The 25759-nt window shown below is 52.6% G+C and overlaps 1 protein-coding gene across 3 annotated transcripts; it reads right to left on the bottom strand.

The window, feature by feature from the left end:
• Positions 1-1988: 1988 nt before the first annotated feature.
• SLC41A1 (solute carrier family 41 member 1) lies at positions 1989-25369 on the bottom strand. 3 transcript variants are annotated; one of them, XM_010963274.3, is made up of 11 exons: positions 25259-25369; positions 21655-22669; positions 13288-13395; positions 12096-12167; positions 11339-11483; positions 11058-11204; positions 10293-10440; positions 9351-9430; positions 8311-8445; positions 7877-8025; positions 1989-4573 (listed from the first exon to the last, which is right to left on the bottom strand). In XM_010963274.3, the coding sequence occupies exons 2-11, from the start codon at positions 22027-22029 to the stop codon at positions 4388-4390; spliced, it is 1545 nt and encodes a 514-aa protein (XP_010961576.1). In that variant the 5' UTR covers positions 22030-22669; positions 25259-25369; the 3' UTR covers positions 1989-4387. The 3 variants fall into 3 exon arrangements, with proteins under 3 accessions (XP_010961576.1, XP_010961575.1, XP_074208052.1); XM_010963273.3 differs by lacking the exon at positions 25259-25369 and adding an exon at positions 24374-24810; XM_074351951.1 differs by lacking the exons at positions 1989-4573; positions 25259-25369 and adding exons at positions 4580-6796; positions 24374-25121.
• Between the last annotated feature and the right edge of the window lie 390 nt (positions 25370-25759).

Raw genomic sequence — 25759 nt, 5'->3', positions numbered from 1 at the left:
CACGGGCAAGACACTTAAACCCTTCTGAGCCTCAGTTTCTCCTTTGCAAAATGTTTATAATATCCATTTTGCAGTGTTATTAGAGATACTTTTGAAGTTGTAAATAAGGCTATTATTTAAAAGTATATCATATTGTATAGTATACTGTATGTGAAAATACTATACAAATAATAATTAATAAGCAATTATCCTTTGCATTAATCCTTAATGGCCTTACTAACATATTGCTGCTTTGAAGAGTTAGTCCTAAAGCCCAGGCCTGTTATAAAAGACTGATTTCTTTAAAAAAATTTAAATTTATTTTTATTTTTTAATTATTAAAATATAGTCAGCTTACAATGTTGTGTTAATTTCTTGTGTATAGCATAGTGATTCAGTTATTTTCATAATCTTTTTCATTACAGGCTATTACATGATACTGAATATTGTTCCCTGTGCTATATACAGTAGGACCCTGTTGTTTATCTATTTTATATATAGTAGTTAGTATCAGAAGGCTGATTTCTGGGGCAGGAGAGGGTATAGCTCAAGTGGTACAGTGCATGCTTAGCATGCATGAGGGTCCTGGGTTCAATCCCTAGTAACTCCATCGAAAAACTAAACCTATTAACATCCACCTGCAAATAAACCTAATAACATCCACCCGCAAAAAAAAATTTAACACATTGTAATGGACTGATCTTCAATTTAAAAAAAAGAAGGCTGATTTCTTAAATGTTTTCATGGGGAGGGGGGAGGGGGGAGGGGGGAAAGGTAATAATGCAAAGTGTTGGCTGTTAATTAACTCCATGATGGGGAATTCTTTCACAATGTATACATACATCAAATCATCACATTATATACTTTACATATCTTACAACTTTGTCGATTATACCTCAATAAAGCTGAAAAAAAAAAAAGGGCTGATCACCGAGATGGGTAATGCTCAGCACCGTGTGCTGTATAACATTGTCGTACATCCTTGGGGAACATGTCCTGGGTGGGCAGTGGTTCCCAGCAGAGGCTTCTGAGTCAGAAAGACCTGGGTGGGGCTGCACTGTGGCTCTGCCCTTCCCTATCTGCCGTCTTAGAAAAACTGCTGTCAAAACACGTTTGTGTGTCTCATAAGGTTGTGCTGTCACCCTGCCCTCCAAACTCAAGTCATATGAACTATTTGTGGTTCCCAAAAAGCAATGGGCTCACTTCCCTGCTTAGCTTACTGTTCCCTTTCCAGGATGGCTCTTTCTTCTCCTAACTCCTGTTCTTCTCGCCTTCCTCCAAGACTTCCCTGACCCTCAAGACTCAGGTGTCCTTTCCATCTGCCTGCTCCCCAACCACCCTCCATTTATCCCTGTGGCCAGTGTATTGACATCGCCTAGGATTTTAGGGTTTAATATGTGCCAGGCACAGTGCTTAGTGCTTTATGTCAATTCTTTCACTGAAGTCTCCTAACAACCCGAGGAAATAGGTCTCAGTACAGATGAGGACACTGAAGCTCAGAGAGGGTAAATGATTTGCCCAAGGTCACACAAGTCCAAGCAGAGGAGCTGGGATTTGAACCCAGGCCTGTCTGACTCTAAATCCTTTGCTGTCAATTGTAAATTTCTAAGCACTTACAGGGTTGAGCACAGTGAAGGCACGTGATAAGGACTCAACACATATAGCTATTGTTATTTTGACCCAAGCAGATTGTAAACCTCTGGAGGGAAGGAATCTTAATCCATAAATGCTTGTACCCCCTGCACTTCAGCCCAAGAGAGGTGTGTGGATAGCAAGGGCAGAGCAAGGCTTCTGGAATACGTCCCAGAGCACCACTGAGAAACGGGTTCTCAATAAATGACTGACGTTGGTTTTCTATCACGTATCTCTGTAGTTAAGAGATATTTCATTTCTGGCCACACTCTGGCCCCTTTCCACTTCCGTGTGAGGAGAGAACCGGACTACAGAGGGGCCCCGAAACAACAGTGGAAGTTGCTTTTGGATGAGACACATAGGAACCACCAACCACCTAAATAAACGTCCTCTTTATTTTACCAAATATAATTTATCAGTTACGTTGACATTTGTCAATTCAGTTATAGTCACTATAAATAATTCTCTTAAGACACAGTTCTGTAACTTTGTAAAGGATATAAACCAATGTCGCTCCTTGCAGCCCGGCCATAAGTACATGCAGTTTGTGCAATCAGGGGAAGAGAAACCCATCTTCTGTGAGTGTCATGAAGTCGTGAGGTTCCTTTTCTTTCCCTCTCACCCCGCAGTCCTCCCTCGGCACGCACGCAGACTCAGGGCATGGGGCACGCCTACCTGCCTGCATTTTCCATAAAGGAGGACACCTCCAGGGCAGCCTGGCCCAACTCCAGGGATGAGGGAGGGGTGAGTGACTGGGGCAGGAGTGACTGCTGATCACAGGTGCACAGCCTTGGAGGCAGAGGAGTTGGTTCGGGTGTCTGTACAAGAAAGCGTCTGTGTGCAAATGTGTTTGGAGGTGGAGGAGAAGATGAAAAAAGGCCCGAGGAAGAGCAGAAGCAAGCCCAGGCTGGTGTTAATTAGCTCTGCTGGACACAACCCCCACGAGGTAACCTCTATGGTTCCGATTCTAAGGTTCTAGATGCCGGAGGTGGCCTGGGTAGAAACGGAGGGAGAGGAAAGTGTGTCTGGAGGTTCAGGGCAAGTTCCTGGGATGAAGCATGGTGTTGGTAAGAGACAGGGTCACTGTCTAGTCTTCCCCTGGGGATGCTACAGAGGGGAAGATTGATAGGGAGGCTGTGGATAGAGAGGCTAGAAAAGACCTGCATCCTCATGCCCAGATGTGTACACACGTGAATGTGGATCTGTTCACAGTAAGGGTCACAGGGAAGGTGCAGAGGTTCCAGTGTTCTTCCACTCTGGTGCTGGGCAGAGAAAGGTAAAAGTAGCTGGTTGGTGCCAGCCTCCTAGTTCTGAATCCTCTTTTGGGTGGCTGGTGAGGAGAGTTGGAGGGAAGGGAAGGTGAGGAAGGGTCGTTTAGGGAAATCAACCATAGCTGAGCAATGGGGCTGGGGCTCTAGCTGTGGTCAGTGTTGTATGGAGGTGGGATCTGGGAGGGAAATCTAAGGGCAGAATCTGGTTTGATGATAAAGATAGAAATACTTACAGGGAGGAAACTTTCTCCGCCAGATTGAAAAGGGCACACGGCCTTCGTATCTGGGGACTGAGGCCAGGTTAGAACTGTGTTTCCCTTACCCCTGGCTAGTCAGTGCCTGGCACAGTAACTAACACATAGTAGGCACTCAATAAACAGTGCTCAATAAGCTTCAGACCATGCCTGCAGGAGAACTCCTACTGGGGAGGCTGTGTTTGTTGAATGAGTGAATGAATGAATGATGAACATGGGCAGAAGTCAAGAGAGAGGAGAACTGCCCTCCCTGGCATGGAAGAATGAGTGATTTTCGGAAGTGCCAGAGTCGAAGATGACCACGTGATTATGTCCTCAGGAGAAACAGCAGCAGTGAAACACCCCTGGTTGCCCTCACCCTCCCAACCATTCTCCACATGCCCATTCTCCATCCCTAATCTCGGAACCCCACCTAGCAAGCTCTGGGGAAGGTAGTGCTTAGAGACAATTAGAGATGCAGGTTGAACAGAGATAAAGAATCAGTCCTCTGGGCCCAGGGAGGAAAGATGTAGATCTTGGCAAACCTATAGGTGGACATGGGTCAACAAGGAGACCAGACCACCACTCATTTCTTCCTGGATGAGACAATCTGCTGGAAAAAGATCAAAGGGAGGGGTTGGTGGTATTTATCAGGCAACTGGGTGGGAACCAGGTACACAATTAAATAGTCCACCCCACTCTTTTTGAAAGCAGAAGGGCAGAGAATAGGGCTAGGATTATTTCGGGCAAGGAGCAAGCTGTCTCCTGCCTAGCGCTCTGAAGTTGGTCCATTTCTAGAAGAAGTATGCATGTGGGGGAGGGAAGAGGAGAGTGCTATTTCTCCATCTGTTCAACCAAAAAGAAAAAAAGAAAACAAAAACAAAACCGAAAAAACCAGAGCCCACTCACAAAGGGTTTCCTCATTAGGTGCAAGACTGAGTTTGCTAAAGCTACACCAAATAGCCCCAGATTCCAGACAGAAACCCCTGCCCCGAGCCCCTCACCTGGAGGCACCCACCATGAAATTGCACTTGGTGATTGTCTCAAAAATCAACTTGTACTGTGCATCGCAGTCCATCTGTCCTGCCTGAATTCTTGCTATACAAACTTGGCTCAATGTATAAAAATTCCCATTGAAAATAATGAGAATTCAGTATCAAAGTGAAGTCCTAGAAAGAGGTGGGAGTGTGGAGTGGAGGGGGGGGGAAGGAGAACAAAACCCAATTTTCGAAAGAAAGTGCAGAGGGGTGGAGAGGAGCTTGAGTGGCCAGGCTAGTCCCCCACATCCGTGTCTCGGTCCCCAATGAGCCAGAGAACGTGGAAGCTGAGTGCTAGGAGCCCAGTGCCAAGCAGGTCCCCCAGGGCCGTCAAGTATGGGATGGAGAAGTTGTCCGGGTCCAGGCCCCGGCCCCACATCCAGTGCACCATCCAGTCTGCGATGTACAGGAGAATCAGCACCTGGAGAAACAGAAGGGCCCAGCCTGTAGCCATCCCCTCTCTCCAGGGGGAGCCAGAGGCCACACGATTGGACCCATTCTTTGCATCACAAGGCTTGGCCGTCCACAACCCTTAAGCTGGGACAGCTCATCTTTCCACCCGGTAACCCCTCTATGTTCCTCCACCCCACAGTTACCACCTTGAACAGAAGACAGGCGTATTTTGGACTCTTTGGGAAGGAAGATGTCGCTACTCCCTGAGGTCTCCCATATCCGCATTACTTTCTGCCTTCAAACCTACCAAACAGGGGGCTTCCTAACCTACACCCGACTGGTTGCAGGAATCCATCCCTTTGGCCTCTAACACCGGGTCATCCGATTCTCAGGTCACTCCAATTCCCGTCCTGTTGGCCTCTCTGGGAGCCCGGCAGGGGGCTGGGGGGTAGGGTTCGCCTTTCATACAGGGATTTCTCCTCAGAGCCAAGTGGGACAAGGACAGTGTTTGAGGCTGCTGCCGGCACAGTTGTCTGAGTAACAGTTGATTATCCCAAGCTGGCTTCCTCCTGACCCCTTCCATTCTGCTTTTGTGGGCGCAAAGAATGCAAGTGTATGTTAACATTAGTCCTAGCGAAATAGAATTCAGAATAAGTCAGCTAAATATAAAGCAGACAGTGCATAGCAATTCAAAAGACATTTTGGATTATCTGCTGCTTTGGTTTATCTGGGCCCTTGCTTTTCTTCCATTACTATAGAAAATAAAGAAGGATCTAGATTAGAAATCTTGCTAGTGGGCCCAGGACCAGCAGCACCGACAATAACTAGGAGCTTGTTAAAAATGCAGACTCTCAGGCCTCACTCTGGATCTCCTAAATCGGAACCTGCATTTTAACAAGAGTCACACGCACTGTTAAGTTGGTGATGTATTTGATCTAGAATACCACGGGGCAGTGGGCGGGCCTGCGTCTTCTATATATCCTGCATGATCCCTGATGTTCGGGCTTTCTAAATGACTTCATCCTGTGTGAGAATGAAGTGGTTTCTAACGGTAAAGCTCCAACACAGTCATCTGGGAGGCTTTACAGTAATTTGTAAATACTGTGCTATGCAAATTCTGCCCAAAGGGGCTGAGATACAGGAACCAGGGCTCACTGGGGGATCCGGAAGCCAGAAGTGACACCTATTTTTAGGCAAACTTGGTTGCTCTCTTGTCTTCTCTCTGAGGAAGCCAGGGGTTACAATTCCAACCCCCATCACATTCCCCGTGGCCCTGCACACGGCTGCCCTGGACTCCTGTGTCCCTGGCCCCGGCCTGGGTGAGGGCCAGTTCCTCCCCCTGCCCCCGCCCCTTAACTTCACACCCTTTCCAGCAGCTGCAGAAAAGTCCCAAATAAAGAGCGTGTGGCCAGGAGGACTTTGGGATGTGCCCCAGGAAGGGAATGGCAGCAGCTGTCCCCACATTCCAGCCTCCCGAGCAGGCCCAGGCACACGTGGCTGGGAGGTGGTGGCAAAGGAATCAGGAAGAACCTTTAGATCAAGTGCTACACCCCAGCCTGCCGCAGCCTGGAGAAGACAGCAGAGGTGACAGCAGCCTCCAGCGTGTTCCTACTGGGGAATGGAGCCAAGGCACATCCTTCCCAATGTAGGCTGAGGGCTACCCCCCAGCCACAGACCCTCAGCACACACAACCCTCCCCTTTCCCACCGAGTGCACTGAACCCCAGCACAGAGGAATGTGACAACTTGGGGTAATTGCTGCGAGAAACTGCATGTGGTGGATTCCTAGGCCAGTCCTTGCCAAGATGTCCTAACACATAAGTTGGGGATGAGGGGTTGGAGGGATAAAGGTTAACCAGCAGGGGACTGGTTAAATGAAATTATGGTGCATCTATACAACACAAGAGAATGCAGCCATAAAAATCAGTGTGCTCTTCTCTTTACACATCGATGTGGAATGATCTCTAAGACAGATTGTTAAGTGAGAACAGCAGGGCGTGGGCAGCACGTACAGTGCGCTACATGTGTGTTAAAAAGGAGGAAAACAAGAAAAACATGTCTGTTTGTTTGTATAGGTACAGAATAAAGCTTGAAAGATATACAAGAAACAGGAAACACCTGGGGGGGGATTAATTTGGAATTTGGGATTTACAGATACACACTACTGTATATAAAATAGATAAACAAGGACCTACTGTATGGCACAGGGAACTATATTCAATGTCTTGTAATAACCTATAATGGAAAAGAATCTGAAAAAGAATACAGGTACATATTACAACTGAATCACTTCGCTGTACATCTGAAACATTGTAAATCAACTACACTTCAATTAAAAAAATTAAAAAAATAAACAGATCACACCAGTGGCCTGTGAGGAAAAGAACCAGATGGCTGGGAAAAGGGGAGAAAAGAAGACTTTTTCACTGAGGTTTCACTATGAACCTTTAAAAAATTTTGAACCATGTGACTCTTACCATCTATTCACAAAACAAATCTGCAGGAATTTAAAATATAATAATACGGGTGAGTTTGGCTATGAAGGGGTTGCATGAAGGAGCCTTGTGGTGATGGACTTCTGTATCTTGACGGTGGTGGTGGTTATAGGAATGCACATAGATAGAGCTGCATAACCCTGCACGCACACACACACACACACACACACACACACACGTGTGCAAGTAAAACGAGTGCGCCTGAGTAGCTCTGTGGACTGTACCAATGCTGATTTCCTGGTTTCGATGCTGTGCTGTAATTATGTAAGATGTTACCACTGAGGAGAACTGGGTGAAGAGTCCATGGGGTCTCTCTACATTCTTTTTTGGGGGGGGGGCAACTTCTTGTGAATATATAATTATTTCAAAATAAAAGTTGCAAAAATGTAATAAAAAAAAAAAACCAGGGAGAAAGCACCATCGTATCACAGAGTGGCAAGGCTGGATGTGAGACACAGATTATCTAGTGCAGCAGTTTTGACACTTTTTCAAGCTGTGAAACCCTTTCTTCAAATGAAATCTCCCAAGGAAGCCCAGCACGTAAACAGAACCTGCAGAGCTGCGTGGCCTGGCCAGTGGGGGTAGGCCACCCTCTCTGGTCCATTCCTCTCAATTTACAAATGTATTATTGAGGCCCAGAGAGGTAAAGCAACTGGGCCAAAGTCACACAGCATGTTAGTGACTTCGCCTGTTCTCCTGAGCCCCTGTCCGGTGTTTATCGGCCACCCAATCACAGAGAAAGAGGTGGCCAAGTGTCTGATGGGCCAAGCCTGGACCTCCCCCTCCCATGTCTGCAGGGCAGCCCTGGCCCCAGCCCGTGCCCCTGCCAGTCCATACCTGGAGCAGTGCAGCTGTCATGTAGAAGATGATGAAGATGAGTGTGAGAGTGGTGTGCCCGCCCTGCATACAGCTGATGGTGTAGAGGAACACCAGGTGTCCTGGAACCACGAGGAGAAAGAGGACCCGGGCCGAGCGAGAATTCACATCTGGGACCGGGGGAGAGAGGGTGTGAGAAAGAGGAGACCTGGCTCCAGGAGGCCTTTCAAAGTCAGGAGGCCCTACGCTATACTCTGGGCCAGCAGGAAACTGACTGTCCCTACGTCTCCATCCTGTGGTTCCCAGCCCCCAGGGTGTCCCAGGCAAGGACAGCCTTCCTGCCTGGGCTCTGCCCTCCAGAACCAACAGAAAAAGAGAACCCATGTATCTGGGCCATAGCTGTTTCTTAAGTGATGGCGTGAACCTAGGAGGTGGGGACTCTGGCATTACGTTACCGGGACTGAAGAAGGTGGTACAAGGGCTGGGGCAGCGGCGAGGGGCTTGCTCAGAGTTCTCCCCTGGCATCCCGTTCATGTGGAGGAAGGTGGAGATGCGGCTGGCCTGCACGGCCACCAGATTGCCCCCAACACCTGCAGAGACACACAAGACCTGAGACGTGGTGGGGCCAGGGAGGTAGTGCATGGCCCCTGCACCAGTCCCTAGGAGAAGAATGAGACACTAAGAAGGAAGACAAGGGTACCCCTTCTCCAGAGAGTCTTCCAGGCTCCTCGCATCCTCCTTACTATGGAAATGTGGCATTCCCATGCACCCCTGGCGTGGCTGAGAGCGCAAGGAGGGACATGGGCAGATCTGCAGACTCAGGGAGCCTGCCTTCTCCACCAGAGCAGCTGGCACACCTGCTGTCCCACACAGCCAAGGGGACGGGGCCCTGCCTTGCCTTAGCCCCTCTCGGAAGCTCTGCACGGACCCAGCCACCCAACGCTAATGCACTGGTTCCAGTAACCAGTTTCAAGCATTAGGTTTGAGCTCTGAACTCTGGTACCTCTCCCAGGAACTGTACTAATTACTCTGCCTTTCCACCCCAACCTATTCCCTCAGCCTTGCTTTGAGCCCTGGGAAGCTGACTTCCACAGACTGCATCGCCCAGCCTCCCTTGCTGGCTGCTTCTAACTGGGTCTGTTCATCAGAAGGCACCAATACACAGAAAGGGTGGGAGGAGAGAGAGGTTGGGTATTTCTTTCCTGATCCCTCCTGCTTTTTGGCAGTGGCTAACCCCTGCGAGGGGCAGAGAAGGGCTCTCTCTGGGCTCCTGCAACACCATTTCCTCCCCCTTGACCCTTGAGGACCAGGGCTTCCTGTTGTTGCTCCCCTCTGGGTCCCTCTACCCTGCTTCCACCTCTGTGAGCAGCCCCGTCATTAAAGTCTTGAACTGAGTTGGATTCTCTTGCCTGCTAGAACTCTGACTGATATACAGCCCCCGAGTCCTCTGACCCTGTCCTCTCCTCCCCACCGGCAGCTGACGTCGAGACCTCACCATTAATCACAGGTGTGAAGACAGCCATCCCTGCAAAGTTGGGGTCTGAGACAGTCTTGTCCAAGATGAGGCCTCCCACACTACACAGACACAAAGACAAGATGACACAAAGATCACTGAAGATTTCGGTCCCTGGGAGGAGAGGACCAGGCCCATCTGGCTGTGGGCAGCAAGGTGGCTCCCAGGAGTCCCTGGTCTTCCAGTCCTCGCTTCCTTTGCCAGAAGCAGCTGATGTTCTAACATTGACATTGGCACAGTGCCCCGAGCAAGCTGGTGGTGCTGGGTCAGGCAGCCGCCTCCGGTACCCACCCCCAACGCTGGCCGAGGAGCTGCCTGCTGTTCTGCCTGCTCAGTATTTATTTCCCCTCCTGGGAACAGTGCTGGGCTTTTCCTCAGGGAACCACCTCTCTCGAACTCAGTCACTGTGGTTCGAGTGACAGTGCTCCAATGATAGCAAGGCCCCAGGCCCATCCAATCAGAGCAGCACATCCCCAAGGCCACAGTGATTGGCTCGGGGATAACCAGGTGACTGAGTGAGAGCCAATGAAATTCTATAGTGGGAGTCTGTGGAATTGTTGAGAGAAAGAAACTCTCTCCCCATCCTGGAATTAGTAAGCATAAGAATAGAAAAGTGCAGACCTGGAACTGTAGGCCAGCACGGAGGAAAGCAGAACCGACAAATGGAGACTGCAGGGCCCTAATGATGTCATTTATGTCCCTGAATGCAGGTGTGCCTTTTTAGTTCCCTAGCCAACGTGTTCTGCTTTCTAATGAAACCCATTTCAGGTGGCTTCTGTTGCTTGCAACAGAAAGACATGTGTCTGATCCACCGGTGAAGGCATTTCTAGAGTCCATGCCACACTCCCTTTTTCCACGGCTTAAAAGAGAGTCTATGGCAGGGACGGGGGAGGATGGGGGTGGGTATTAAGAGCCCGAGCCTACCTGCTGATGGCCATGGCAATGATGACAGGTTCCCAGCCCGAGTACAACACCTCCCTTGTGGCTGGGCTCCGTCGGGCCAGCACCACCCAGACAGGCAGCAGGGCCACGAAGAAGGCACACACCAGGGGGTAGATGTATTGCCAGACACCTGAGAGAGGCAGAGATCAGAGAGGGAGGTGAGCACTGTGCCTCCCGGCTCGCAGCCTCCCCTTGGCTCAGCCTGCAAATGTCCCAACAGATCAACAGTAATACCATGGTAAGTGCCAGTACATATACTGCCTCATTTGATGCTCACTGTAAGCCCAGGAGGTAGGCAGGGCCAGCCTTTTCCATTTTGCAGATGAGGAAACCAAGGCTGAAAGCTCCTCCCCAGACATTGGACATATTAGGGGTAGGGACCAGATGCCAGGTTTCTTGCTTTGATCCTCAGAAATCCCTGTCTCCCCTCCTCTTCTTCATTTTGCAAGCAGCTTCCAGCTTTTAGTTCCTTTCCTTTGCCTTTCCCACCTTACCCCTCCAAGGGAGGTAAGAATCCACAGGACCAAGCATATTTCTCAGATATTTTCACCCCTGCTCCTACTGCCTGCATGAATTTGAGATAAATACTTAGCCTCATCTCTTGAAGGGAGGGAGTTACTACAAACTGTGTTCCAACCAAATCGTTAAGAACATAGAAATCTTTACACATTCGTAAACCCACTACCATCTCTCCCAGTCCCACACAGGAGTCCACCCTAGTCACGCACTCGGTGGCCTCAGCCTCACCCTCCTCCAGGTAGAGTCCCCAGCTGATGCCTGAGAGCAGTGCCAAGGTGATGAGGTCGCCCAGGCTGGCAGCAATGGGCGTGGCCACATTGTCTGGGTTGATTCCTATCTTGCGAGAGCCAATAATGACTCCAATCATGATCATGCCTGGGGAGGAAGGAGATGGGCCAGGCAAAGTAAGAAGAGGTAAGTAGGCATTAAGCAACAAAAAGAGAGACTGGAGGTGCCAAGCTTAGTTGACACCTCTGGGCTACTCCCTGCCCCTCCCTTCCCTTCCTTACCCAGGACCAGGGAGGCAATGAAGGCTGTGGCCACGCTGCTGGCACAGAGCAGGAAGGCATGCGGGATACTGAAGTGGCCGTCAGGGATCCAGCCAAAGACGACGGCCGCGATGGAAGCCAGGAAGCCCACCACCGTGGCCTGCACCTGTGGAGGGGAGTGGTAACTCGGAGAGCAGAGAGCTTCTTAGCTGAGGTCACTGAGCACTTAGCCAGACCTCTTCCTGGCCCTCAGCAGCCCCAGGAGGCAGGCTGGGCCGGACTGTCCAACCCTCCCAGGCTGGAATAATCCCTTTATTTATTTAGTTTCACACCAGACACCAGTACTGGGGAGTGCACTCTGCAGGAGCCCAGGACATGTTACTAGCTGAGTGAATATTCCTCTGGGGATAGGGGTGAGACTTCAGTCCAGACACAAGGCCTGAGACCAGTCTGGAAATTGTGTGGCCTCATGGGGAGATGGGACAACAGTGGTCCAGGGCATTTCAGCACCCCTGAATCTCCTCCCGAGTCTGATCTGTGGGGACACCAGCTCTCTGGACCACTGGAAGTCAAGAACTGACACTGGAGATACTAGGGTCCCCCCATCTTTGCTGTTCTCCTAGGAAACCTGGTTACCTCCTAGAGTTGCTCTGGGAGAAGCCAGCTCAGCAGGACGCGGGAGCTTTACTCAGGAGCCAGTGGGGGGCTGACCTGAGCCTTCCAGATTCCTGACCAAGGAGGAAGCTTAGCCCACCTTCTCTGGTACCTGCTGTCTTACCTGGATGAGGGCCATGTTCCCAGTGATCATCCGCCAGAGCTCCTTGGGTGTGTCCATGTGCCCAATGTTGGCCTGGGAGAGGGGGGACAAGGATTCTGGAGCTCCAGGCTGGAAAAGGCCTGTAGCTCCGTCCGTTAGGACCCTGCCTGGATCAGTAGGCAGTGCATGTGACCTGAGACTCTGGGACCAGGGTACGACCCGCAGGGAGAGTGAAGCAGGGGCAGGGGGCTGGGATGAGAGGGAAGGAGCTGAAGAGACTTGAGGTCCTGCAACGGGCTGGGGGTGAGAAGGGGGCTCCCACAGCAGGGCTCCCCACCCTCTTCCTCTCAGGGCAGTCACTGAGCGGAGGCAGAGTTCATCCTCTGCCCTTCTCATTCGGGTGGCTTATTCCCACCTGGGTTAGAATGACATGATGGATCCCTGGCTCTGAAGCCAGCCTGCTCTATTAGGGAAGGAAATCAGCTGCGGGTGCAGGACAGAGGTTGCAAGAGTGTTTGGGAGGGAGCGAGGTGGCACGGGTCGGCCGGGAGTAGGGCCGGCTGGGGAGGGCTAGGCTGGCTGCCACTTCTCTCTGCTGCCTTCTCCAGGCTCATGGTTATGCAGGGACATCCCTGCCACCTGGCTCCCCTGGCGTCCTGAGTTTTATGGCTTCCAGCCCAGGGCCCTGTATCTGGTTCAGTCTCTGAACCATCATGGCTGATCTAAGCGACTGCGGGTGGGGGGAGGGATGAGCAGCCCCTCTTCACCTCTTCCTTCACAGAGAAGCAAGCGGCCATGGGGGAAAGGGAACGGGATGGGAGGCGGGTGCTGGGAAGGCCTGGCTCTGCTCCTGCCCAGCTGCAGAGTAGGGCTGGAGATCAGAGGAGGCCCCCATCTGTGCAGGTGGAGGGAGCAGCATGAGCCTTGCCTGTCAAAGCTGCACAAACAGTCACGAGGTGGGTTGCGAAGCAGGGGGTGGGGCAAGAGTCCAGGGATGGCTGGGACATCCAGAAACCGAGCCTGGGAACCACTCTGGGCAGGGAGCCCGTGCCCAGGAGCTGGACAACCAGCCCGGGATCTCCCTACACCTTTTTACCCCAGCCCCACACCGCAGCCCCGGGCGGCTGAGAGAGGGCTGCAGCGGTCTCCTAGTCGGGGTCTGTGCTGCCCGGAGTCCTCTGTGTGCCCCACTCCTTCCCGCCAGGACACTCACTGCGGTGGAAAGCCTCGATGCCAGGGTCATTTCCAGGTTCCCCTTAAGCCCCAGCAGCGCAGGCACCAGGATGAAGACCTCCGTCACCTTCTGGAAGACTTCCCAGTGCTACAAGGTGAAAACAGAACCCAGGAATTTCAGGGCCCCAAAGGGCTGGCACCGAGGTTGAACGTGAAACTAAGTTCACCTAAAAGCGAGTACCCTTCTTGAGTTTATGGTTAATCACTCTATCCAAAACTTTATTCCCTTTCTTGTCCCCTCTTCCTCAGTCCTGTGCTAACTGAACACAAGCCACTGGAGTCAGGTGGCTAGGACTGCTGAGGTCAGTGATAACACTGTTGAAGTACAGACTCAGGTTGTTCCTCCAGGGCAAGATGAGCTATCAGATCCTTGGGTCATGGACCATCGGATCAGAGTCTCTTAAAAAAACAGTAGGCATCCAGACTCCGAAACTACAATTAAGAAGTGTCACAAGATGATGATTAACCCCCAGCTTCTTTGCTCTTCCCCTTGAAAAACTCTCAATTCAAAGACTGAGTGGGAGTGGACCGGAGGCCTATCTTCCACTCCCTTGCTTGGCGCCCCGCACGAAGCCCTTCCTTGGCTGCACACGCCGCTGTCAGAGTTTGGCTTTCTGGCTGTGGGCACATGCACCCTTGCTTGGTTACAACTGGACAGTCTGGGGGCAGGGGCTTGAGGAGGAAATGGAATCAGCAGGGAGTGAGCACATCAGCTGCCTTTTCTCCAGGAACCCTGGAAGCAAACCAAGCCCATGGTGCTCCGAACAACACAGCCCCCCTTCCTGCCACCCAGAAAAGGGGGGGGCGTAGAGGGTCCCTTCCGGTCAGGAGACCCTAGCCTGGCTCTGCTTCCTCTGCATGCTTTGTGGGGCCAGGGGAAAAGACATTGGGGACCCACAGAGCTGAGTCACCCTGGGCTGGCTTACACCCCTTTGCGAACCTCCCTTCAAATCACCTTCAGTTTCTCTGTGGCCTCAGCCTTGGGTGGTGTTGTCTCAGCTGTTGAGCGCTGGGCTCCACGGGGCTGGGGTTGAGGAGATTAGAATTTGTTTGGTTTCTATCTTCAAGGGTTCTGGGCCTCAGCCACAGCAACCCTCCTTCAGAAAGGGCTCTGAAGTCAGACCCTGGCCCCCAAACCTCAGAGTGCTGGTCTGCAAGAAGCTTTTTATTCCCCCTCTGAACTCCCTCATCCCACAGACCTTCCCAAATCTCTCAGCTAGGAGAGGGGCGTGTCCCCCTGCAGGAAGAGCACTGATCTGGGAGTCAGGAGATGTGAATTCTCTCCCTGAGACACCCCCAGCCCTGGCTCTCCGCCCTCCCTTTTCTTCAGCTACATCTTTTAAGTCCGCACTTGGTGCTAGGCTAAGTGCTCTATGCGCGTTTTCTCATTTCATCCTACCAACCTCCCAGTGAGGGAGGAGCTATTTCAATCCCCATTCTGTAAACGAGAAAACTGAGGTGCAGAGAGCACTGCGCTCCGTAACGCCAGGAAGAAAACCTGCAGGAGCCAGGATGGGCTATTTAAAAGCTACTTTAGTTGCAACTGAAACTGAAGATGGGCAAAAAGTCTGGGACTGCGCTTCCTCCCTGGCCCCGAGGGCAATGTGGGTTCTGTTCGGTGCTCCTTTGTTTGTTTTAAGAGTGGGAAACATTCAGGTTTGGAGAGGGGAGGGGTCAGGCGGCCAGGCAGAGGTATGCAGGCAAATCCGAGCATCCTGGTCAGGAGGGAAAGTGCTCTGATGTGCAAGGGAACTGGACTGAGAGCCTTGGGTCCCCCACAAGAGACTGCAAGGCTGGGCCTCGTGCTCGCTCCCCAACATCCTCACACAAAGAGCAGTGGAGGCACCTTAGACAAGTTACAAGGGCCTTGAGCGCCTGACTATAAACCGTACACTTCAGGGGGCAGATCAGATGGTCCCAAAGGCAATGCCACCACCGACATGCTATAGTTAAAGATGAGCGAGGCTGTAAATTAAACCCACAATGAGGTATCACCTACACCCATGAAGATAGAAACTATTAAAAAAACCCAGAAAATAACAAGTGTTGGTGAGGTTGAGGAAACATTGGAACTGTTGTGCACTGTGGATGGGAATGTAAAGTAAAATGATGCAACCACTATGGAAAGCAGTATGATCTCTCCTTAAAGAATTAAGAGAACTACTTTATGATTTAGCAATCTCCCATGTGCTAAAAGAACTGAGAGCAGGGTCTGGAAGAGATATTTGCACATCCATATTCACAGCAGCATTATTCACAATAGCCAAGAGGCAGAAGCAATCCAAGTGTCCCCTGATGGAAGAATGAATAAACAAAACGTGGTCTATACACACAAGGGAAAAGCTACGCAGCCCTGAAAGGAAGGAAATACTGTTACACGCAACAACATGGATGGACCTTTATTTTATTTATTTATTTTTTTAATAACTTAGTTTTACTTTATTTTATTTTTGGCAGGGGAAGGTAATTAGTTCTGTTTGTTTGTTTGTTTATTTATAGAGGAGGGACTGGGGATTGAACCCAGGACCTCATGCATGCTAAGCATGCGCTCTACTATTTGAACTACACCCTCCCCCCAACACAGATGGATCTTAAGGACATAATATTAAGTGAAATAAGCCAGTCACAAAAAAGACAAATACTACGTGATTCCACTTACATGAGGTATCTAAAGGAGTCAAATTCCTAGAAACAGGAAGTAGAATGGTGGTTACCAGGGGCTGGGAGGAGGCGGAAAAGGGAAGTTAGTGTTCAGTGGATACAGTGGTTCAGTTTTGCAGGATGAAAAAGTTCTGGAGATCTGTTTTACAACAATGTGAATATATTTAACACTACTGAATTATACATTAAAAATGGTTACAATGATAAATTTTATGTTTTCTTTTTTAAATCACAATAAAAAAAAAAGGGTGAGCAGGGATATCAGAAAGGGCTGAGGCCAGGATTAGAGACCAGGAGAGGCTGGGCCCTGGGGTGTCTTATGGAGGCAAGGACTCCTCTTTCCCTGTTTGAGTTTTTTTGGGTATGGGTGTGTTAACGGTGATGGCAGCAGGGTGAGTCCCTACCAGGACCCTGGGAAGGGCTCATCTCATTAAGCCTAGATCCTACCCTTCCCTGAGCTCCTGGCCTGGCCCCTCACGGGTGGAAGGCCCAGGACTCTTTAGAGAAGCCCCTTTCTGAAGACTAAGGATGGGAAAGAAATCCCCTCTCCCCCGGCAACTGCTGCTGAACTTTCAGGCACCCACAGAAAGAGTCAGGAGGGATGCAAATCCCTTCTCACCCCTGAGGCCCCCAGAGCGAAGGCAGCCAGCCCCAGTGAGCCCCATCCGCCCTGGAGGAACTCGGGCACTGTTACTCTTGGACACGGCTGTGCATACCACCGGGGTTCCAGCTCCCAGCAGGCAAGGCCTTGCACCTCCTCCTCCCTCGCCTCAACTGGACACGCAGCTCCAGAGAGGAAGAATTCCCTCCCCTCCCCTCATCAGGGCAGCCGACTGTGGGTTTTCAAAGCTCCTCTCAGAGCACAGCCTCACATCTCCTCCTCACTGCAAAACACCTGCCCCTCCCGGCTTCTAAGCTGTCAGCTCTGTGAAGAGCTGAGGTCTCCAGGTAGGCGTATGTAATATACGTACACGTACTGGCAGAGTGAAGAAGCCCGGAAGGAAATACTCCACGTGTATGCCAGCAATATTTTCTAAATTGTTTGTAAGGAATATTGTTTGTCTTTATGAATGAGAAAAAATGTATGAAGCTCAGCTAAGTGCTCCCCCCGACCCCAGGCTGCCACTGTAAGCACTCCCAGGTCCTTCCACCTCCCAGCACACACGCACCCTCTCCTTTAACTACACGAGGACCTGGAAGGGATGGGGTTTTAGTGGTGATGAGATGCGGGATAGACGGGCGAGGAGAACCAGCAGCTGCAATAATAGCCGCTATGCAAAAGTCTCCCCAGCCTGTCCAGGAACAGCCTGAAACCTCCCGTCCCCGGGCCCCCAGCCCAGCAAAGCTCTGAGCTGGCACTTGGGTCAGAGTAGCCAATTCCCACACACATACTTTCTTCACCCACAAAACCCTCGCAAAGATGATGCTCGGGCGTGGGAGTCTCTGACGTGCCTTCGGGTGCGTGCACACACACACACACACACAGACACAGACACACACCGACACACACACAGACACACAGACACGCACACACAGACACACACCGACATACACACCGACACACAGACACGCACACACAGACACACACACACACACTCAGACACATACGCAGACATAGACACACACACACCCCGACACATACACACAGACGCACACAGACACACACACAGACACACAGACACACAGCTCTGGGAAGAGCCCGGGAAGCAGGGTTAGGCTAGTGAGGTGAGGAGTGGGTAGAATGTGTGCAGACAGTGTCTCTCCTTCCTCCTTAGGCCTAATTCAGGCCCATCCTGTTCATCCTGGCTGGAAGCTCCTGCCCCTGAAGTCAAACTGGTCAGCCAAGCGCTCACCCACGCCTTCCTGCTCTGCTGGGGATGGAAAAGGGCACATGTTCCAGGAAGCACTGGGTGGGAAGTGGGGACAGGACGGGACACCAGATTTCACTGCTTCTCAGAAATGCTGCTCCTCTTCTCTTTCTCTGTCCTTGGCGGGGAGTGGGGGCTCACTGGCTCCTGATATTTTAAGGGTGAGGGTAAGACTGCAGCCCCCGACACTTAGAAATAATTCTGATTCTGAGCAATCAGCCTAAGTCTCGCACCTCAGTGGCCCTGCCGCTACTGCTTCCCCGTCCTGCCAGCTTGCTCGTCTATCCCTCACTTCCTCCAGCCTCAAGGGCAGACCCTCCCCTGCCTTTGATCATTCTGCTCTGAGCCTTCTTCCCCTCCAGGTGGAGAGCAGCTGGGAAGAAAGTCACAGCCCAGAAGAGCTGTCGTCAAAGACGTGAAGAAAACTGAAATCCCTAGAAGCTGTAAGAACCAGGCTGCGGGAGGACCTGGGACGTTGGGCTGGAGTTGACCTTTCAGGGTGAGGGCTGGGTCAAAATAGATCAGAGTAAACCCAGCCTTCACCTGAGGCTTTCCCCTTAACCCGCAGACATACTCGAGGTGTCACAGGAGAAGGGCCCCCAGGCAACGCCTGGGTACAGAAGGCTGTACAAAGTGTGATAAAAGGGGTGGTCATGTGGAGCCCGCGTGTCCTGCCCAGGAATGCCAGCAGCCGCGGGGGCAGGCCAGCCACGAGAGGAATGCTCTTTCCCGTTCCACTTCCCCAAGCTTGCCATCCGCTTTCATCTCGGTGGATTCCTCTGTATACACAGCAGGGCAGAAAAGGGGTTATCTGGGGGAAGGAGGGGTGTCTCCTTTCCTTGGGATCCTCAGCAAGTGAGTAGTGAGTTAAGATAAGGACCTAGGAGTCCCACCTGTCTTAACACAGATGGACGCTCCAGTGAAGGTTGGCACGCCACCTCCTGCCACTTCCATCCGTCAAAATATTAACTGAAGAGGGGAGTGAGATGCTCTGCAGCAGCCTGAGACCAGACCAGGAGGCGGGGCACAGCATCTCCAGCATTCTTTCCCAAATGCTATAGGAACTTTCAGCCTCAGTAGGGAGCATGCAGCAGATCGCAGCCCACTTTATCCCTTCCCCACTTTTGGCCGGTACGCCAGCCCCTTATCTCACTGCAGAGGCTGGCTGTACGTGCTGAGTGGAGAGGAGGGCAGATAAGAGGAGACAGAAATGGGCCTTCTGGGGAGAGACTGGGGCTTCTGCAGCCGCGGAGGGAAACAGGGGGCCCTAGATCAAGGAGACATCTTGCAGCAACACTGGGCCTTCTGCTCAGTTGTTTGGAGGCACTGGGAACACTCTATAGCCAGCTCCCGCAGGTGGCCCCAGCCTCTTAGGCACTCCCAGATCCTGTCCCACCGAAGGCCATCTGAGCTTGTGAAGGGGGGATGCAGGTGTGAGCCCTTAGAAACCGTCCTGGTCTTCCTGAATCTGAGGCTGTCAGTCACCCCTCTCACCCCTCTGGATGTGGAATAAGAGTCTCCCTGTGGTCTCACGCCCTGGGCTTTTTGCTCCCACCCCTGCCATGACATCACTGCAGCTATCTGCAGGGCCTGCTCCGGGCCAGCTGCAGCAGGGAGGCTGGGGAGGGGGACAAAGACAAACCAGTCATTGTCATCCATACCGACCGGACCCTAGCTCTGGGGTGAGCCGAGGTGGCACACCAAGGGCAAATGCTGGCCATCTGTGGGCACACTGGGCTGGCTTCAAATTTCCTACCTAGGTCTCTCAGGCTCATGGCTGAGGGGTGGGGGTGGGGCAAGAGGTCAGAAGCCTTTTCTAGCTCTAGAACTCTCTGTGTGTGGGTTGGGGGGAGGGGCTCTCTAAGAACTTCTGTTCCTGCTCACTTGAGAATACAACTCCAATTGTTCCAGATTCCAGTCCACCCTGTTCTTCAGGGAAAGACGAAGCGAGCAGACTCCTCCCAAAGTCTTTAACCAATTGGCAAACCATGGCCGCAGTGAAGGCCACAGAGATTAATGGCGCAGGTTCTGAGTCAGATGACCAGGTTGACTTGTTGACTCTGAGCCACAGGCTACCTATCAACAAATTATATTCTACCTACAGGCCTACAGAAGGGACCCACCAAATGCTCCCTGCTGACATTCTTATTATCCAGAAAATAAGTTCACCGCCAGACCCTGGTTCTACACCCCACTGGACGCACCAAACCAGACCTGGGAAACTCTGCGAATGAGAACCAAGGCCACAGGAAAGGGAAGGAAGACGTGGAGGAACGGCCACTCTGGCCTCATTTCTCCTCCTCCCATGACCCCCACTAACTGCCCCGGGAGGAGGAGCAGCCGCCAGGGGGAGGAATCCAAAGCCCACCTTCCCAGACCCGGGCCGGCTCCCTCATCTCCAGGAGAAGCGAGTCCCCAGACAACAGGCTGAGGGGAGAGGAGGCAGCACAAGGCATTTTGGCGTGACATAAACACCATCCTCATCAGTATCCAAAGGTACAGGCTTCTCCTAAAGACCCCAGTCAAAGTGGTCCAGGTGGACACTACCGAAGCAACCACCCAGAGCCACCCACCCTCAGTTCCTGGGACACAGACATGGACACATGCCAGCAGGACTCTGTATTACCACATGCATCGTTTGTCGGGTTGACTTGGCAAAGAGGAGGGGATGCTGAACTCCACGTCCTCTTGAGAGATTCCATGGTCAGGGACACACTGGGCTGGGGGGTGGTGGCGGTGGGGAAGGACAGGGGATGATCCCAAAGAGCAAAGGCCAGATCTCCTCCAGCTTTTGTATTTCTCTGAGTACCTAGGACAGAGCCCAGCACTATGTAGGAATTTGATGAATGCTAATGATTAACTTAGATAAACCCAGCACCTTCAGAAAGCTCTGAGTGCTCTACTGAGCTTCAAAGACTCTAGCTAAAAATAAGACTTTTAACTATCTCTGGGACCTGGAGGTTCTGGGAAAGTCCTTGCTCACAATATACTAACGCAACATATCCCTGGCTCTTAGCTTCCGGGTCCCACCAATTCCTCTCCTTAATTCTACCCAGGAGCCTCACAAAGAACTCTCTTTGCCCATAGCAGATTCATGAAAGACAGGTGAGGAGTAAGGAGGAGAGACAGGTCTGCCCAGGCTTGGTTATATTTTGTCTCCATATATGTCACGTAATTAGCACTTTGATCATGTCACCGCCCCCACCCCCCACCCAAATCAGGTTATCAGACAGCATGTGCCCAACCTCCACCCCCATTCCCCAAGGGGATCCTGCCAAGGTTACAGGCAGACAAGCATCACGAAATGCCGTTAAGAACATTCCCACTTAATCTGAGACCCTCTTGGCAGCTGGACAAATTCCTGCCCAGCAGGGGGATGGAAGGGAGACTTGAAACTGAGCTTTCTACTACGGGTGTCCTTGAAACCCCAAAGTAGAGGCATAAAAAGAAAGCATAAAGAGGAGACCCATCTAAATGTCTCCCACTGAGCTGGGCTCAGCAAGGATGCCCAGGAGGGATGGCAGGCAACAACCCTGTTCCATTTCTCCTCTTCCAAGCCCGAGCTCTGGAACCAATTCTGCTTCTGGTAAGCAATACTGCCCTGACCACCTCCCTGGGGCTACCGGGCTTCCTAGGGCTGCTGTAGAAAGTAACTAGACCAAGAAGAAACCAAGGACATGATCCAAAGGGAAACAGTATTCTAGGAAGCAGCAGCTGCTTCTGACAGGGAGGTGGAGGAAAGGCTCCAAGAGACAAATTCCCAGGAGGAAAAGGTGGCTCTGGGCTCAGGGTCAAGAGCTGCCCTACCCAGGTCCTACCTGCACGATGTCCAGCACCATGCCAGCAGCCACAGTCCCAAAGCCTGCCAGGAGGAAGGGGAACAGCACTTGCAGCCCGATGGAGAAGGAGGTCTCCTTGAGCGGGGAGGGTGGTGCGGGGCCACGGTCCGTGCTGACGTCGTCACTTTCATTGCTCTGGCTCCCGTTCTCCAGCAGGGCGTCCTCCTCCCGAACCCCCTTGGCGTTGGCCCGAGACTCGATCACCACCACCTCTACCCCAGCCTCATCGGGCCCCAGGAACTCTGAGGTCCCGGCCAACGGCTCTCGCCCAGGGCCATCAGAAGAGCAGGGTGAAACAGGAGGGCCAGTCCCGTTCAGCTGGTGGGTGTCCTTTGGCTCCGGCTTAGAGGACATGACGGGAAGGGAGGAGGAGAAAGGGGAGCTTTCCTCTCTTTTTTGGCTTTCTCTCCCTTTCTAACTTGGGAAAAAACTTAGTCTTGGGGTGAACCCAGGCTTGATTGCCGCGGGACCTCTTCCCACGGCTCTCCGCTCCTACCAGGCGCTGCAAAAACTGATCCACCAACAGGCAGCCCCATCAAGCACTGAAGCCACGAGCTGGAAGGAAGCAAGAAAGTCTTAACCAGACTCTGCAGCTGGCCGCTAGGGGTGCAGATGCCTGACCCAGCCGGCCAGCGCCGGGCTTGGGGGAGACTTCTCTGGCCTCTTCTTTGGTTCTCAGCGCAGGCTCCTCTGAGCAGGGGGCATCCAGAGGAGTAGAAGAGCCCAGTCAAGTCTGGGGTGCCCTCTGAGGTGGCCTTCTTTCATGAAAAGTAGCTTGAGTTCAGATCTTTCCGAAGGCAGCCTTGGGCTGGGGCTGCAGCTCCTTCCCCGGCCTCTGGCTGGGCTCTTTTCCACAGCTCCTCGGGCTCTGCTGGTCCCAGGGCAGTGTCTGCCGTCTCTCTCCCTTCTTCCAGAGATTTCCTTCCTTCCTGGGAAGACCTCGTAGCTTCCCAAATCCCTGGTCCTTAAAGTCACAAGAATCTGTATGGAACACCTTACGTGGGAAGAAAGAAGACAAGAAAAGGAGAATGTTACGATACAGAAAGGGCAGGTCCTCCTGGCAGAATTCTCCCACGAGGCAGGCATAAAGAGTTTGCCATTTGCCTTCCGTTTTTCACTAAAGTCACCCATTCCTGCCCTGAGACATTTGGATGTCCAACAGGCACCATTCCCGCCATCCTCCCAACAGGCCACCCCCCGCCCCACAGGGATCACCACCATGGTCAACGGCAATGAGATGGGGCCCGCCTGGGACTGGGAAGATGCTGGGCAGGAGGCCTTGGCATTGCCTTCTCAGCAACCCGGGGTGGGCAGGGATGCCCTGGCAGGGAATCCCTTCTTGAATGCCCAGTAAGAACCCAAGATTATTTAGGTGTGGTCTCCCAGTGGGGTCAGTTACAAATTCAGTCACCAACTCCCTGCCACACAGCCACCCCGCTGTAGAATGTGATTGTTTACAGTCACAAGACAGCCACACAGGGCAGATAAGCAGGGAGAATTTGACCACTGAGTGAAGGTCCCCAGACCCCCTAAAAGCCCTAGTCTCGGAGGAAAAAAAATACCAGGAGGACTCCCTGGGCAATGGGGCAAGGCTGCCAGACCAAGGCCAAGAGCCAGAGGCCTACCCACTCCTGCCCTTGAGAGTCAACAGTGTTACAAAAAGCTCAGACACTGACTTGGATCCAGGCCTCTGTCCCTACTTCTCTCCCCCTGCTCTTGGCCTTGTGAGCTTGTCAGATAGGACAGGGTGTTATCTCAGTTTGAAGGGAAAGAGGGTAAAATGATTGGTTATTATGCCCACATTTAGGTTCTCTAAGTTCGCCCTGTTCCCCGGGGTTACTGAGAGTTGGATATAATGGAATTCTTAAAAAACAAAAACAAAAACAAAAAACAAAAGCACCAACCGAGGAAAAAAAAAAAAAAGCAAAACAAAAACCAAAGCAGCATAAGCGAAAATGCACTTATCCCCAAATGCACAGTCTCTTTAGCTTGAATGGCCCCACTTTCCTTGCCTAAAGGAATCCCCAGGCCTTGATCCCACCCTATTCCATTTCGTCAGAATAGCTCTCACAAGTAAAAAATATACTTAAAGAGAATTTCCCTAGGAAGGGATGAATATGTCCTCAAGTATTCCAAACACACGCAATTAGTCAACTACAGTTTGGGAAAGGGTGGCTCAAACTCCAGTAACTGGCCCACGGAAATTGTTTTCTCTTTCTATCCACTCACGTCACCAGGACTATCCTTTCCAGTCTCCTTAAACACTGTCCTGTGGTTCTTTCAAAAACCCTCACTAGAGATCCAGAAGCAAACCTCTGAGCAGGAGAGAGTTCACTGCCCTTGTGCCAGAAAAGTTTCTGAGTCCGCTAAAACTTGACCCTCCCTCCTTCTCCCGTCTTCCTGGCAGGTCACCTAACCTGGAAGGGGGCTCGAAGGGAGAGAAGCCAGTCCCTCACCCAACTCCTTCCTGTAAAGAGACTTCAGAAGGGCCTAAGGCCCTGGGATGAAAGAAGCGAGAGTGACCCAGGATGCCCTGAGGAGTGGACGAAAAAAAGACCGTTTTAGTATCCCCAAACCCGGGGCGGGTGGAAGGGGGTAGTAACTGGGTGTCCTCCCGCCTCTCCCCGATCAGATTCAGCAAATGCGCTGCGCGCCAGGTCTCCCGCCCTCCGCCACCCACCCCCTCAACAGGACTGACCTGCCCCTCGCTTGGGAGGAAGGGGGGCGCCTGGCGAGTGGCAGCAAGGACCCGTGGTCTCGGGGGGTGCAAGGTTCCCCCTCTTCTCATCACTTCTCCTCCTCGGCAGTCCTCCTCGGCCCCCGGCGTGCACCCCCACACCCCCAGGCAAGGCGAGCGTCCAGCCGCGACACCCAGCTGGCTACATTTCGCTTCTGCGTTACTGCGAGGCCGCCGCACCGCTTCCACGAGGGGGAGGTGGCCGGGGAGGGCAGAATATACCGCCCCGGGCTCGGGCGGGGGGCACCCAGACGGGGGACCGCGGGGCCGAGCTCACTCGCCCCAATCGCTTCTTGCCCGCGGACTTGGGCCCGACTGGTTGGCTGCTAGTGGCAAACGTGATCTGGGGCAGACTGGGTGGCACCCCCACTCCATCAAAAATAGATTCTAGATGGACAACAGCAGTAGCCAATCGGGGACGAGGCGGGGGCGGGCTCAGCCTCGGCCCGGCCCCTTTCCTTCGCTTCGTGCCCCGGAGGCGGGGCGCCGGGGAAACGCAGTGCGAGGAGTGACGGGAACGCGGAGCTGACTGTCGGTGCCGCGAGCTCGCGGGTCCCAGCGCCCATCCGCTGGCGGCCGGAGGTTCCCGCTTCCCTGCCCTCCAGGCGCTGTGCCATCTCCCTCAGGTCGTCTCTGCCGCGTCGGGCCCATTCCCTCGTCCTTCGGAGGCGTGTGCGCCTGTGCGCGTCCACTCCTGCGTCTTGAATGTTTCCTTGAGCCTCTGGCCGTCAGCAAGCCCGGGCAGCCTCTCTGTGGAGCCAGCCAGCTCTGACCACCCCCCGGGGCTCAAGCAGCCACCTCCGCGCTCTTTCCCCGCGCTCGGTACCCGGAGAGAACCGTCCTTACCTTGTTCCTGGATACAGCTCCTGTCCTGCTGGCTTGTCACCTCGCGCTTCCGCCGGATTCCGCGTTCCTCCAAGCGCATGGCTCAGCCTGATAGAACTGGCCTTAATAAAGTCCCGGCCTAGAAAGGGGTGGGGATGGGCGGGCGGGCGGGAAAAGAGGTCAGACTCACCGCTGGGGTTCCACGCGCACCACCTGAGGCCGGGGCGGAGGGGAGCCTGGCTTCCTCTGACCCACCGATCCTGGTGGCAGCATGGGAAGAGCTGTCTCCATCCCAGGCTAAACGAAGTCCAACTTTCCCTGACGCACCTTAGGGGATCAAAGAGGGGTGTTCCCATTTCGCCTTTGCCACTTCCTCCCTGGGGTATCTCCACCTCTCCAATGCAAACTCGGTACCAGTTCTTTTGGGGGATGTTTTTGTGCAGGGGGTGTGACCTCCATAAAGGAACCGCCACCCCTAGGTTTTCCCCTCTTGTCAGTGGAACCTGTGACCAGAGGTTCCTT

This window comes from Camelus bactrianus, chromosome 23 (assembly GCF_048773025.1).
Source record: "Camelus bactrianus isolate YW-2024 breed Bactrian camel chromosome 23, ASM4877302v1, whole genome shotgun sequence".
Taxonomy (NCBI): domain Eukaryota; kingdom Metazoa; phylum Chordata; class Mammalia; order Artiodactyla; family Camelidae; genus Camelus; species Camelus bactrianus.
Note: the sequence above shows the minus strand (reverse complement) of the source record. Positions and strands in the feature narration are given on the sequence as shown.

What these genes read in the sequence shown, in the direction of transcription:
- SLC41A1 (XM_010963274.3), bottom strand. Translation starts at nt 22,029, where the DNA reads ATGTCCTCTAAGCCGGAGCCAAAGGACACCCACCAGCTGAACGGGACT. An exon ending in CTTCACACCTGTGATTAATG is followed by an intron (nt 8,446 to 9,350) that starts GTGAGGTCTCGA and finishes GTGTCTCTGCAG; the next exon opens with GTGTTGGGGGCAATCTGGTG. An exon ending in TGACAGCTGCACTGCTCCAG is followed by an intron (nt 4,574 to 7,876) that starts GTATGGACTGGC and finishes CTGTTTCTCCAG; the next exon opens with GTGCTGATTCTCCTGTACAT.